The 13966-nt window shown below is 36.9% G+C and overlaps 1 protein-coding gene across 1 annotated transcript in view; it reads right to left on the bottom strand.

The window, feature by feature from the left end:
* Window positions 1–13966, bottom strand: part of LOC149908626 (cubilin) — an 81246-nt gene that overhangs the window by 4172 nt on the left and 63108 nt on the right. Inside the window, exons 5-17 of the mRNA XM_090102105.1 lie at window positions 11739–11913; window positions 10456–10482; window positions 9420–9631; window positions 8308–8515; window positions 7449–7657; window positions 6559–6694; window positions 6275–6373; window positions 5596–5807; window positions 4905–5133; window positions 4065–4263; window positions 3450–3654; window positions 2988–3117; window positions 2344–2516 (exon numbers count right to left, since the gene is read on the bottom strand). Coding sequence (XP_089958231.1) covers window positions 2344–2516; window positions 2988–3117; window positions 3450–3654; window positions 4065–4263; window positions 4905–5133; window positions 5596–5807; window positions 6275–6373; window positions 6559–6694; window positions 7449–7657; window positions 8308–8515; window positions 9420–9631; window positions 10456–10482; window positions 11739–11913 — 2214 coding nt within the window. The remainder of the gene's footprint in view (window positions 1–2343; window positions 2517–2987; window positions 3118–3449; window positions 3655–4064; window positions 4264–4904; window positions 5134–5595; window positions 5808–6274; window positions 6374–6558; window positions 6695–7448; window positions 7658–8307; window positions 8516–9419; window positions 9632–10455; window positions 10483–11738; window positions 11914–13966) is intronic.

Below are 13966 nucleotides of genomic sequence, written 5' to 3'. Positions count from 1 at the left end.
CATTTCCTAACGAAACAGTTTACTGACAATTTCGTGACGTACAAATATTTTGAAAATGACCCTTATAACAAAAATATAACATTTGGGCTTCTAAAAGGGATTATTTTAATACACACCTTGTATAAAAGGGACAATTTGTTCTGGCAAAACGTTCTTACTAATAAATAGATTTTATTCAAAAATTTGGCTCTCAACGTGTAATATAATTTACAAGATTACATTCAAATGCTATTTTTACTTACATGTACACAATTTCATATGAGATCATTTAATCAAATTTACGATAACAACGTTCAATATTACAGTATATTTATATAAACATATTGTAAAATTTCTTATACCTAAAGATTAGTAATTATCGAAACATGTATTTTTTATGTAATAGTGATGTCTAGATAATTAGGTGCAAATATTTTATTGGCTGGTGTTTATGCAATTGTGATGCTATTAGTAATAATGCATCTGTACAAGAATTGTTTTTGCATAAGCAAGAAATATTTGATTCCTCCGAAGTATCGTTGTGAAAGCTTAGTGCTGAAAAAGCTATTTTTGCAAAGCGATTTTTAAGTGAAATAGCAATATTGCCAAATTAATTTTATATTCATACTAGCGGTCCGCCCCGGCTTCGCCCGTGGTACATGTTTACGTTTTCTCTACATAAGAACCATCTTCGTACTTCAAGGAACATAATAAAGAAAGAATTATCGAAATCGGTTCAGCCGTTCTCGAGTTATGCGCTTACCAACACATTTTGCGATTCATTTTTATATATAAGACTAGCGGTCCGCCCCGGCTTCGCCCGTGGTACATATTTACGTTTTCTCTACATATAAGAACCATCCTCGTACTTCAAGGAATATAATAAAAAAGAATTATCGAAATAGGTTCAGCCGTTCTCGAGTTATGCGCTTACCAACACATTTTGCGATTCATTTTTATATATAAGAAGATTTGCATGGGACGATTTACGTAAGTACAGAAACTTTCCATATTGGAAACATATCATGAGATAGGCATAATACCTACTGTGTTGTAGTTTAACGGGACTTCGATATTAATTTTGTAGTGTAACAATACAGAAAAATACTTAGCTATATCATAGCTCGTCGAGGCTATGAAGATTTTTTAACATACGATTTCCGATTTCAAATGCGTGTTTTAAATCTAACTTTGTATTTCTTTCAGCAAAGTAACGATTAATATAATTCTGTTAATTGTATTGGGTTGTTTTTGTATGTCGAAATTTTATACACTTCACTGCTTTTTTGTATAGGTGTCATATCATAGGATATTTTTAAAGAGTAAAGTGTGCATATCTGATATCACATCTACAGTATCTATGTTTTTTAAGGTTCCATTGAAACTAAAAACTATTCTTATGCGTGTTTCTTGTATTAAATTATTATTACAGTTTGTACCCTAATGTTTGGGTACAAACCACAGTAACGTGGTAACTCAAACATTAGGGTACAAATCATAATAACATGTTATAAACATTGCTACTGGGATTCTATTGTCATTTGATCATTTTAACTAGTATATTTATAGTCGTAGTGTATACTTATATAGGCACTGCTCTGTATTTTCGCAAGCTTATGTTTACTACGGCTACTACCATTGGTGTGACTGTGTTTGTTGACATGACGCCTTGTGTGTTTGCGTGTGCGTGTATACTAACATCTTGACGACTTGTGTGTGTATATGTGTGCGTGTACACTAACATCTCTGTAATTTGTGTATATGTACGTGTATACTATCATCGTGGCGACTTGTGTCTGTGTGTGTTTGAGCGTGTACATTAACATCTCAGTGACTCATGTATGTGGCAGCGCGGACTGTAAAGTCGTCGTGACGTGTGTGTCTGCGGTGTATATTGACTTCGGGCTTATACTAACATCGTGGCGACTTGTATAATATGTGTATGTACGTGTGTTTGTGTGTGTGGTGTATCTCAACATCTCGATGACTTGTGTGTGAGGTGTATACTAGAATTTTAGCGACTTGTGTGTGTGTGTGTGTGTGTGTGTGTATACTAACATCATGACAACTTGTGTACACGTGTGTGTTTGTATATACTATTATCATAAAGATGATAAAGACATGTGATATGTGTGTATGTGTATGGTGTGTACTAACATCATGAAGACTCGTGTGTGTGGTGTATACGTGTATACTAACATCGTGGCGACTTGTGTGTGTTTGTGTATACTACCATCATGACGACTTGTGTATATGTGTGTGTGTGTGTGTATATTCTAACATCGGGGCGACGTGTGTACACGTGTGTGTATGTATACTAACATAATGACGACTTATGTACGTGTGTATGTGGTGTATACTAACATCGTGGCGACTTGGGCATGCCGGCGCAGTGCGGCAGCGCGGAGCAGAGCGCGGCGGGCGGCAGGCAGGCGCCGCCGCACGCGTCGGGGCAGCTCTCGCCCACGCCCACCGTCACCTCGGTCCACACCGCGCGCCAGCCCCCCGCGCCCACAGACTTGTCCGCTATTATGAACCTGTAGTTTTGGTTTGAGGCATTTATTTCTCAAAAAAAGTAATAAAATAAATTTTTGTAGACGTAGATATTAATTTTGGACAACAAAAATAGTACCAAATCGTCGCCTTACTCTATGACGTGACGGTATTGCCATGACGCACCATTGTAATTTTACTCTCAACGTGCCTAAACAAGTTTGACTTCAATAAAGCTTACAAACTGGTTGATTGTAAACTTTATTACACCAATACCTAAGGTTAAATAATATGTGAAATTGATTTTATTTTAATCGTTATGTTAGTAAAAGTATTATTGAGATAAAGTTGTTTTCATAAAATATATATATAGTAAAATTGGAAACATACGACCAACAATAGCATCACTCACGTTTATATTTCACCAGAACGTGCCAAACAGATTTGAATTATATTCAAACTTCTACAAAAATAATATCCCTATACCTAAAAAGTTGGGCAAATGAAAAACTCACGACAATCTGATGGAGTTAGACGAGGAGAGGTACTGCCAGCGATCACCGGGCGCCTTTTCACCGCACAGCTCGAGTGGTGGGCCCGGGCTCTCGTACCACAGGCGTAGAACCGCTGCCGGGCAACCGCGCTCTGGGGAATTGAATTTCAAGTTTGTGCTTTGTATGTTTAATAAAAGTATAAAAAAATATTCATAATCTGGTAAAAACAAATTAAATGCTTTCAAAACACTTTCGACAAAGCTTTCACAACGGTGGCAACGCTACTATTATAACAACAATCAACATAATATGATATCTGTAGAAAATGTTTCGGATTTTTTTTTTTCAATTCAGTCATTCTCAAAAGTAAAATTATCAAAACTGTGACTTTTCTTTCTAAGTTATATTTATATCCATAATAATAATATAGTCGAATATATTTGGGGTACCCCAAGGTACAAAAGGTCCTTTGCTTTTCCATACCCGTTAGATGTCCCTCCACAGCGAAATGATCGAAGTTGAGCAGCAGCCGCCGTCCCGGTTTGGCCGTGATGAACCAGTTGCAGACGCGCGAGGCGGCACCACGTGCGGGCGCCTCGTACGGCAGCGGGTACCGCGGGGACGATACTACGCCCCACGGGGAGCCCGATACGTTGCCGCCGCAGTCACCGAATATTGACTTGGCGGGCTGCAAATTGTGGTGAGAATATTACATTTTGTGACAAAATTATGTAGGTTTTCAGTGCTATAACATTTTGTCAAAGGCGTCTATTATTGATTAACTCTTAATAATGTAAGTTTCTGCTTAGTATCTTGTTTATCAAGTAATTTAAGGCTTTGTATTTAAAAAATAAAAGAGCGTGTGCCAAGCACACGTGTCAGAAGTAAAATTTCTTTGGCAAGATTCAAAGGTATCGAAATCGTTGCCTTACTCCATGACGTGACAGTATTGCCATGACGCGAACTTGGCAAAACGGTCACTTGAAATTTTACTCTCAACGCGCTTAAAGAAATTTCACTTAAAAAAAAAATATTTTCTGAAATTGTTATGATCAATAATTGGCGCAATTTAGTCATTCAAGAACTCAAGTTACAGACCTCGAACACGTATCGCGCCTTGAACCCCGAGGCCACGCTGTCCGCGTCGGTGTGCAGCGCGATGAGCAGGCCGAGCGCGCCGCGCGGGGACTGCAGCGGGCCGGGCGTGGCGAGCCCGCACCAGCGGCCCAGCGGCACCAGGCTGCCCTCGCGCCCCGTCCACCACGCTTCCACCCAGTCCTCGCTGCATGTTGCACCGCTGAAATTAATGTATAAAGCTTTTAGATCTCACAGTCTTAACCCATTGAGCCCCGAACGGCCCGATCGGTCCACGACACAATAGATTTTCTATTGTGTCTGTGATTCCGGGGCCTGAGTTATTAACAAATGAGTGCAGCTTTTAGCTCTGGCAAGTTTTCTGTATAACCTTGCCAGAGCTAAAATCTTAATACATATCGCTTGCGTGAATCCACGTGGTAAAGTAGTAGGTAAAGTATGGAGTTTCTTGCCGATTCCACTCCATAGATACTGCTTACCGAATCGGTGGTAAATATTAGAAATATATTATGACGATTGAAAAGTGCAGAAGTGTAATTGAATAAATAAATGTTTGAAAGGTAATTCCTATGAAAATAGGATGTTTTACCGTGGTAAAAAGTAGCCGCAGTTACTACTGCCACTACTTTAAGTGTATAATTTTTTTTATCAACGATCTAGCTGTTTCAATAAAACTGTTATACAATTTAATATTTTTTCCAATGATTAAGGATGTGTCACTATTCTGTATTTAAACGGGATTTAATAGTTACTTCTATGGTGAGTATTTTACATACAAATTAAGCTAATCAATGTAAAAAGTAATAAAAAGAATAAAAAATAATGACATCTAATTAAACTCACCCATACAATCCAGCGGTGGCATTCCACGCATCAGCCCTCACTTTAAAATGGTCGAACACCACAGTGACCTGTTCATTGGGGGTCGCTACGAGCGTATACGTGCAGTTAGTGTGCGAGGGGTAGTTGGAGGGATAGCGCGGGGAGTTGAACTCGCCCCGTTTCTTGGCTTCTGAGCGGTAGGTGAATGCGCATTCACCGCCTGGTGCTGCTGTGCCGGGGACTCTGTATTCTGGAAGGTAATTGTAGTATTACATGGTATAATTATTGTATGTAAAATTATTATTTATTGTTAGTACAGATAGCCAAGTTGTAGTAAATTTGGCTAAGTATTAAACTATTAAATAGAAATAGAAATAGAAATAGAAAGCGTTTTATTTGCCACCATGTAACTCTTAGTAATTAATACACAAAACAGAAAAAAAAAGATAGTAATGGATAGTATTAAGTAGTTCTTGTGGGCAGATTTTGTATAAATAGTCATAATAAATTTAAGCAGTGAGCAGACCAGCCTTGTGTAATACTTTCAATTAATTTAATTCAACTTGTGAAAGCGATTTTCCCAAATAGAAAGACATAATACCCTTAAAAATTAAAAAATATATATCAGAGCAGCTACAACATAGGTTATCTAACTTTTCCTTGAATAATTACAGTTAAATTGCCATCCAATTTGAAGACTAAATTCACTCACCAGTCTCAAACGTGTACTTCGCTTTGAACCCCCTGCCCTGCAGTTCACCAGAACTGAACACGAGCACAAGGCGCGGTCCATCAGACATCAGTGGTGGCGGGAAGGGCGGAGCACCTTCACCGTCACCACATAGTTCTGCGTCGTGTTTATCGTACGAGTCAGTGGCTTCTTGCCCACGGAGGTATACCTTGAGGTACCCGTCGGGGCACGTACTGGAATATGTTCAATTACGTAGGGTAGGTACTAAAGTCACAGAATTGTTGGGTACAAATGTCACAGGGCTGCTTGGGACATGTTGAGAAAAATATGTTGGGTACAAATGTTACAAAATTGCTTAAAACACGTATAATAAGTTGGGTACAAATGTTACGGAATTGTTTCAAACATTTTACAGTATAAACGTTGCAGACTGCACTTACGCTTTTTACTAGTTTTTTTTTTTAAATGAAATATTTATCAGATCAGAATGTTATATAGGTATTTACTATTTAGTTAAGTAAAGTGTAAAAGAAGGCAATTGTTTTCTCACATTATGTTGTACTAAAGATGTATCAATTTATTGTAATCATTGTATTCTATCTTAGTTACTGTTAAGTTTAAATGTTTTAATAAATGACTTGAAAATAACTAATTGAGTTTTATTTCTTCAAAAGAATAAGTCTAAATAATAATAACTCACTCTGGCTTCGGGTTATCGCCTTTTGGTATAGAAAAATTTTGGAACTCGAGCCGCACCCGTTCCAAATTTTGGGAATCTTGCATACCGTATATAAAATATCTGAAATAAATAAATGCTAAATAAAATTATGTTTAAAAATAGATTTAAATAATTTGCAAAGTTTACATAACTACACTTTTACACTATTCTAAAATATGGTCAACAAAAACTTTTCAATGAAACTGGTTTTATTACGACGATGATAATCATCCATGATAAAATTTAAAAAAAGTGTACTGACTCACCTACAAACAACTTTTTGTATATAAGGGAATGGATAATTTGGATGGTACACGAATCCTGACGATTCCTTTTTACTAAGAATTTTCTGATCACACTCTGAGCCTCTAATATGCTCAGCGTCATGTTTACTTATAAAATCTGAAACAAAGAACAAAGTGAATGAATTTTAAAATACACAATGTAGAGCAGAACTTCTACCCATAACAGACATAATATATTTTTCATATTAAGAATAAATTTGGATGAACATACTACCTATTTTCGCTGGAGTTCAGCACACAGTTACGATCTGTACCTATAGACGACTTACCTAATTTAACAAAACTCTCAGAGCCTTTAAAGCCTCTATTCTGCATACTTAAGTAGAGATTGTCTAATCTAAAAATGAACGCCCCTCCACTGTGTTTACGCTCACATTCAAAGTACGTGTATAGACGCAATACACACAAATTGGTCTGCCTCATTGGTCGTTCAGTCCTCCAGTCCCGTCCATGCCCGAACGACAGGACCAGTTGGCCAACTAGTGCATAAATGACGCGATGCACGACAGAACGGACGTGTCATTCCGTACATAGCGCGCTCTCCCCGCCATACAATGCTAGGCACCTGAACTGATCGCCCGATTAGTTGACAAATCAGTGCGCGAGTGTCAAAGTTTGCAGTAGAATCGACGCGCGCACACATATAAAGTGGTTCAATAATTATTTGTCCTCACACATTGAAACAATTAAGTTTAGTGGAGGGGCGTTCATTTTTAGATTAGACAATCTATACGTAACTAGCAAGCGATCGTCACTCGAGTACAGCACGAAGTTACGATCTGTACCCACACTACTTACCTACTTTAAAAAAACTCTCGGAGAATTACGACCTGTACCCACTTAGTGCTTACCTAATTTAACAAAACTCTCGGAGAACTCAAATATTCCTTTAAAGCCTCTATTCTGCGTGTTAGCGGCCCGCGGCAGCGTGAAGAACGTGACGAGTAACCGCTCGTCGCTGGAGTACAGCACGAGATTGCGCTGCTGGCCGCAGTACGTGCCGATGATCGCGGACGTGTTGTCGGGCCCGTCGTACACGCGCACCCAGTCGAACGGGCAACTGTACATAGGATATTTTTCAATTTCCCTTTGTAATATTTGAAGTGAAAACTTCTTTAGCGGCGTTGAGCACTTTTTCTGTAATGGGTATAAAATCTTAAACTCACGTCAGGACACGTGACCTGATCGAAAAAGCGTAAGACGGATGGATATCAAACATGCTCAACGTTAATAATCAAGTTTTCACTTCTGCCGGCACTCCCGGAGTGCAACCCGTCTTTTTTATTATAGTGGGAGGTGTACATAGGTTATGTTATAGATGCCCATATTAATTGGGAGATTAATGTAATGGGAGCCGGGAGGTTAACACATCTACCGTTAGCATGTAACTAATTGAAAGAAGAAATCATTGATAAATTACAATCTGAATAAATTATTTAGCAATCATTAGGAAATATCAATCTGCGCGATATTCAATTTTGAAGGTAACAGAAGGAGGAAAGAAAATTAATTTGCAAAATCGAGAAGATTGAGATGACGATTTATGATGGTGCTATTTTTCAAAAATTTGAAATTTTTCAAAGAAGCGAGTTTAATTTGCTTCATTGCTTGTTTCTGTGGCTTGTTAATATAATTTCATGCTATAATTTCAGAAACGAAGTAATGCAATATTATTGTAGCTAAAATGCCATTAATAAACAATAAACTAACTGTGGCCCGCCGAAAAATAGATCGAAGTCGCGGAACTCGAGCCGTATCCGCTGCCCAGGCTGGCCCACGAACTGGTAGTTGCAGGTGATGTCCTTCGGGTAGATGCCCGGGTACGTGGGAGAGAGGAGCAGCCCCGTTTTGCGCTTGCTCGCTTCGATCACGAAGGAGCACAGCGTGTTGGGTATGGGCGTGCCCACTTCGAATTCCGCTGGAAATCGGGAATGTAATTGTGAAATTTGTTCTATTAATTATGAAACCAGAAACAAAGATAGATATAAGGTGATAATGACGATAATTTATGGCCGTACTGTTCCCCATGATGAGATGCATAGTGTAACAGAGAAAGACAAAGGGAGACTTAATTAGCACATCAGTATCTAACATCTATGAATGTCCATTGAGTTTTTTATTATCATATTTTGAGGACAATTTACTTCTACATACCTACTGTAAAACTTCTGTAAACATAAACGTATAATGATTTGTTATAAGATAATAATAAAAGGTTATTCTAAATCTGCTATTTGGCACACGTGTACCAAGTTTGTAATATACCTAATATTATTTGGCAATTCAAGTCTATTTCCAAAATAGGGAAGATGGTTTCAAGATACGAATAATAAAACACAACAATTTGTAAATAGAACTGGGCTAACAAATAAAATAGAACTGGGCTAACAGAGAAATTAATCTTAAATGGCTTTAGATCATGTGAGAGAAATAGAATTGGATCTATCATGTCTACTAGGCAAGTATGAAATATGAAATGTGTTTTCGCGCTGTTACCAAAATATTTTTTATGAAGTGGCTATATTGATTTTGTTTACATGTTTAATAAAAACAATTTCTCACATACTCAAACTCAACCTGAAACTCAAATGATACTGGCTATGTTACTATAATTCTGATTATACTTATGTTATGATTATGATTCTAATTTTTTTTATGAATCTAATTCTAATAGATTCCGGTAAGTTTCATTGATCCACCAAGAGCACGGAGATGTGGTTCGTCTTTGTAATTATGATGATGATAATGACTATGATTCTAATAATGACCATGACTATGAATTATGAGTATGGTTGTTTGTGATTATATGTAAGACAACTTACACGCGTTGATAAACCGATAAGTGCCGTAAAAGAGCGTTGGCGGCGTGTACGTGTGGTCCGTGAAGAAGGCGAGTGCGACCGCCCGGTGCAGGGACACGCGCGCGCGCGGCGGGATCGGACCGCAGTACCGCCCGCCGAACGCCGAGTTGACCAACTCGCCCGTCTCCAGGGACGCCATCTCGGAGTATATGTCCATGTACTCGTGCATGCATCTGTGTGATAATGGAGCTTATTGTAGGACATGTAGTCGTGCATGCATCTGTGTGATATTGGAGCTTATTGTAGGACATGTAGTCGTGCATGCATCTGTGTGATATTGGAGCTTATTGTAGGACATGTAGTCGTGCATGCATCTGTGTGATATTGGAGCTTATTGTAGGACATGTAGTCGTGCATGCATCTGTGTAATATTGGAGCTTATTGTAGGACATGTAGTCGTGCATGCATCTGTGTGATATTGGAGCTGTTGTAAGAGATGTACTTGGGCAATTGTGTGTGTGTGTTGTAGCTGATTACAGGACATAATAAGGTCGTGGAGTTTGTAAAATTATTGTGGGGAAGTTGTAGGTGATTGTAAGACATGTAGACTGTAGTCGAGGACACAACACAATTTAGATTGCATATTTGGACGAATGTGGTAAAGCTTGATACCTAATAGTGTGATGTTCAGAAATATTAATTCTTCATAATATTATGCAGTATAATCAAACCAATATTAATTGTGCATTATTTGTACCAAACATGCTATATTTTCAGAAATGAAGTAATGCATTATTACAGAGATAAATTGTATCCATATATTAGCAGCTAACTTAATAATGGAATTCGTTGATCAAAGTTTGTATATTAATGGTCAGTGGTCACAAACAAACACCAAAGACAGGAAATAGTAGATCAATACAAAATCAACTACAAAATAGGTCAAGGTTGTTAGAAGTAATAGATATCCTCCTATCCCTCTATATGGAATCGCGGAATGTAAACATATTTGCCTTCTTATTTTGACAATATAAGGAAATAAAGATATTGTACTTACGCTGGAAGCTCTCCCAATGCTGATCCACTGAAACAAAATAAAAACATTAGTATACAAATTTAAAAACACCCTTTCAGCTGAAAACATTGTAATATGCAAGAATACTGTAAATGTCCTTTTTGGCTATTTGACCTATTTGATATTATAAATAAAGTTCAATCATTTCCATTCAAATCAATGAAGAAAACTTTGATTCAATAGAAACATGATGACATTGTTGGAATATTTACTGATAGAATCACATAAGAATATTTGGGACACAAATATATGTTCAATAAAAGAGAGTAGATTGCAGGATATAGGGAAGTAAGCGGATTTGGATCTCAGGCGTTCCCATTCGAAGGTTGCTCCATTTGTTTAAAATCCGTTAGCTTTGGAGCTATGCTACGAGTATGTGGATATTTTTGTACCCAATGCAATTATTTTAAGTAAGTCTTGGCTTTATAAAAATTATTGCAAAAAATATTATTCATCATGTTCTTTTTGATTGTGAATTAGTGCTATAGAAAATCCTCACAGACATTAATTTTCATAGGGTTATTAATTAAGATAAGGTTCTTATTTTTTCTAATTAGCTTTTTCATGCTTGATTACATGATATCGTTATTCATACTTTTCATACTTCAATTTTTCTTTATAATAGTTGGGTCATTAAGGCATCTTTGTCCTTTCCTTTGCTTTGTGTTTATATCGAGATAATTGAAAACACGTTAAAACCAGACACAGTTTTCTACCTATTTATAATCTCTGTATTTATTACAATGTCAGGGAAGAATATAACTAGTACGGAAGTTAGGGTCGCTTTATGAAAGTTGCAACCTGTCATTTTGTTATTATGAACCAGTTGACCTTTTGCAACATTGTTCATTGCTTCACGACTAACGCTTACGACGCATTGTGGCTATGAAGAAAAGCTATGACGCATTCTGAACATTATATTTATTTGGTGTTACATATCGCGAGGAAGGCATTTATTAATTTAAAAAATATAATTCATGAATTAAAAAGGTGTCTAATGTTTGGTTTTATAGCATTCAAATGCTCTTTTTATAAATGAGAAAATTTTAAAGAGAAGAAAAAACTCGATGACGCGGCGCAATTCGAAACCACGTCTTTTCCTTACCAGCGCAACGCCTAGCCTCGGCCACCCATAAATCAGCATCAGTAATCAAATTTCTACTACTCTTTCCTTATTATCGATCGCCCAGTTAGGCAAAAAGACGCGTGTTCGAATCCCACCTCACGGTTCACGATCAAAATTTCTAACATAATGGGTAACTCACTCTGGCGGCTTGCCCCTCAGGTCGAAGGTGCGGAACTCGACGAGCACGCGCTGCCCCGGCGCCGCGAGGAACGTGTACAGGCACTGCCGGCTCTGGTTGTACGGGTTCAGCAGCTCCGGCGCGCTGAATGTGCCGTTGCTGGTGCCGCCGCGGCTCACGAACGTGCGGTCGCACTCTGGAATAAAAAAGGCGTTTAGGAGACTAGGAGAGTGTATTATTATAATAATACACTCTCCTAGCGTTTAGGAGACTAGGAGAGTGTATTATATATAATTTCTAAGCTATTGCTTATTTAATTCGCCTTATAGCTTATAAGGCAATGCCAATGACTGTGGTAGTTGTTATTGTTAAGATGTAGTCCGGGATTTTTGTAAACGGTCTTAAAATTTGTATTCATAATAAAATTTTGTTGCTATTCTTGGACATTAAAATATTTATTATTTGTGATCAAATGTTTTTTATTGAACGATCTTCCGCTTAACAACTTAAATATAGATCTAGATGTTGGTGTCTAATTGTGAATGAAACTGAAGGAAGACTATTTATTTTTATTTATTTTTTTATAAATACATACTATTTAAATGACTCTTTTAATAAGCTGAATATTCCTTTCATATTGTTATTACTTATAAACTTTTAGAAGGTCAATTTATTTAAGTAATAACAGACTTGAAATAGTCCTTTTGTTATCAGCGGTTAAGTAGAACTGCTTGAAGCTTGAAATGTAAGAGAATTTACTTATAAATGGGCGGTAAAGTCTACATTACAATCATTTTCCCGATAAGATAATATCATTAAAAAATTACGATCAGACGGTTATCTTGACCAATCTGGATCTCACCCAAAACTTTTTCTTTTCATTCAATAAAATACTTTCGACGCTTGAAAAGATCCTTTGTTTAAGGGCTCAGATTATGCAAACTTTTTGTAATCGCATTAGCCTATTATCTGCCATCTTTCATCTTCCCCTTTTAAATATTTATTTAATTGTCGTCTTAATTTTTCCGCTCTAGAAATAACGTCAGATGGAGCATTGTTTGGAGTTATTTTTAAGTTCTTTATTTTGCGAGTGCTCACATATCGTACAAAAGATTATACAAATTAAGAAATAACAACGTTGAAGTATTAATAACTATATAATATGTAAGTACTTCCCGAATAATAATTTAGAATTCAACAAAGTCAAACATAAATTCGGAATGAAACCTCAAAACATTAGTTACAAAGTCCTCGAACCCAAATGCTGAATGAGCAAAATTAAAATACATACGAAATGAATAATAAACCGTGGCCCGGATTACAGCGTTACGTAAAAAATGTATGCATATTACCACACCGCAAATCCCCACAAACAAGTGGAAAGCAGGCCTTTTGTTTTACGCTTTTACAAAACTAAGATAAAACCAACTGAGCGACCAACTGAAGCGAAACGCTTATTTTTCGATTCAGTTTAATATTCATTTATTTCAATTTGCGGTGGAATTTTTTTAAACGCGCTCCAGTCGAGTGTTTCAAAATGAAAACGAGAATAATGCAGCTGAATAAAAAATATTTTAGCGACACTACTGTTGATGACTTTTATGGACACCTCTATGAACTGAACCCTCGACTATGAGTAGGCTATTTTTACATAATTTCGTAAAATTGAAACATATTTTGCTGTTATTTTGAATAATATCTAAATGTTTGTGTAGTGAAAAAATTTTGTGCTTGTAGTGTTGTAAAACATTCGACTATTTCTTAGAAATCTTCAGGAAAGTTCGATGATTTCCACATCGAAATTTCTTCCTGGAAATATATGACAGCGCCGTTAGGTAGTCGAAAATAAATTGAGCCTTGTGACCTGTAAAACACATGTCAATTTATGGAAATCACATGACATGAGCATTTGAGCAAAGCTTTTTGAGCTTGTTTTCAGTTCGTTTGCTTTGTAGTTTACATGAGAAAGATTGTTTGTTGCAGACGAAATCTGTATGGGATGTGTTCTTTGAGGCTGTTTGTCCTTTGTGGCAATTTTTGCATTTGGCAACAGTGAAAAGCGAATGTCTTATCTGCGCACATTTCGTGTTCTACAAGATATTATGTCGGGAGATTGGAAAATAGCGTTAAATGTATTTCAGAATAACCTGTAAGACATTTTAGAGATTGTCTGTAAACACATATAGTTGTACCTTTCTGTATAAGTTACTCTTAAAATAAATAATATATAAATGCTCTTCTGTGTGTGT

The sequence above is a fragment of the Colias eurytheme genome, chromosome 5, assembly GCF_061535395.1.
Source record: "Colias eurytheme isolate Ceu_HAF_F1 chromosome 5, ilColEury1 Martin Lab GWU primary, whole genome shotgun sequence".
NCBI lineage: Eukaryota > Metazoa > Arthropoda > Insecta > Lepidoptera > Pieridae > Colias > Colias eurytheme.
The sequence above is the reverse complement of the archived record's forward strand: the minus strand, read 5'-3'. Positions and strand labels throughout refer to the sequence as shown.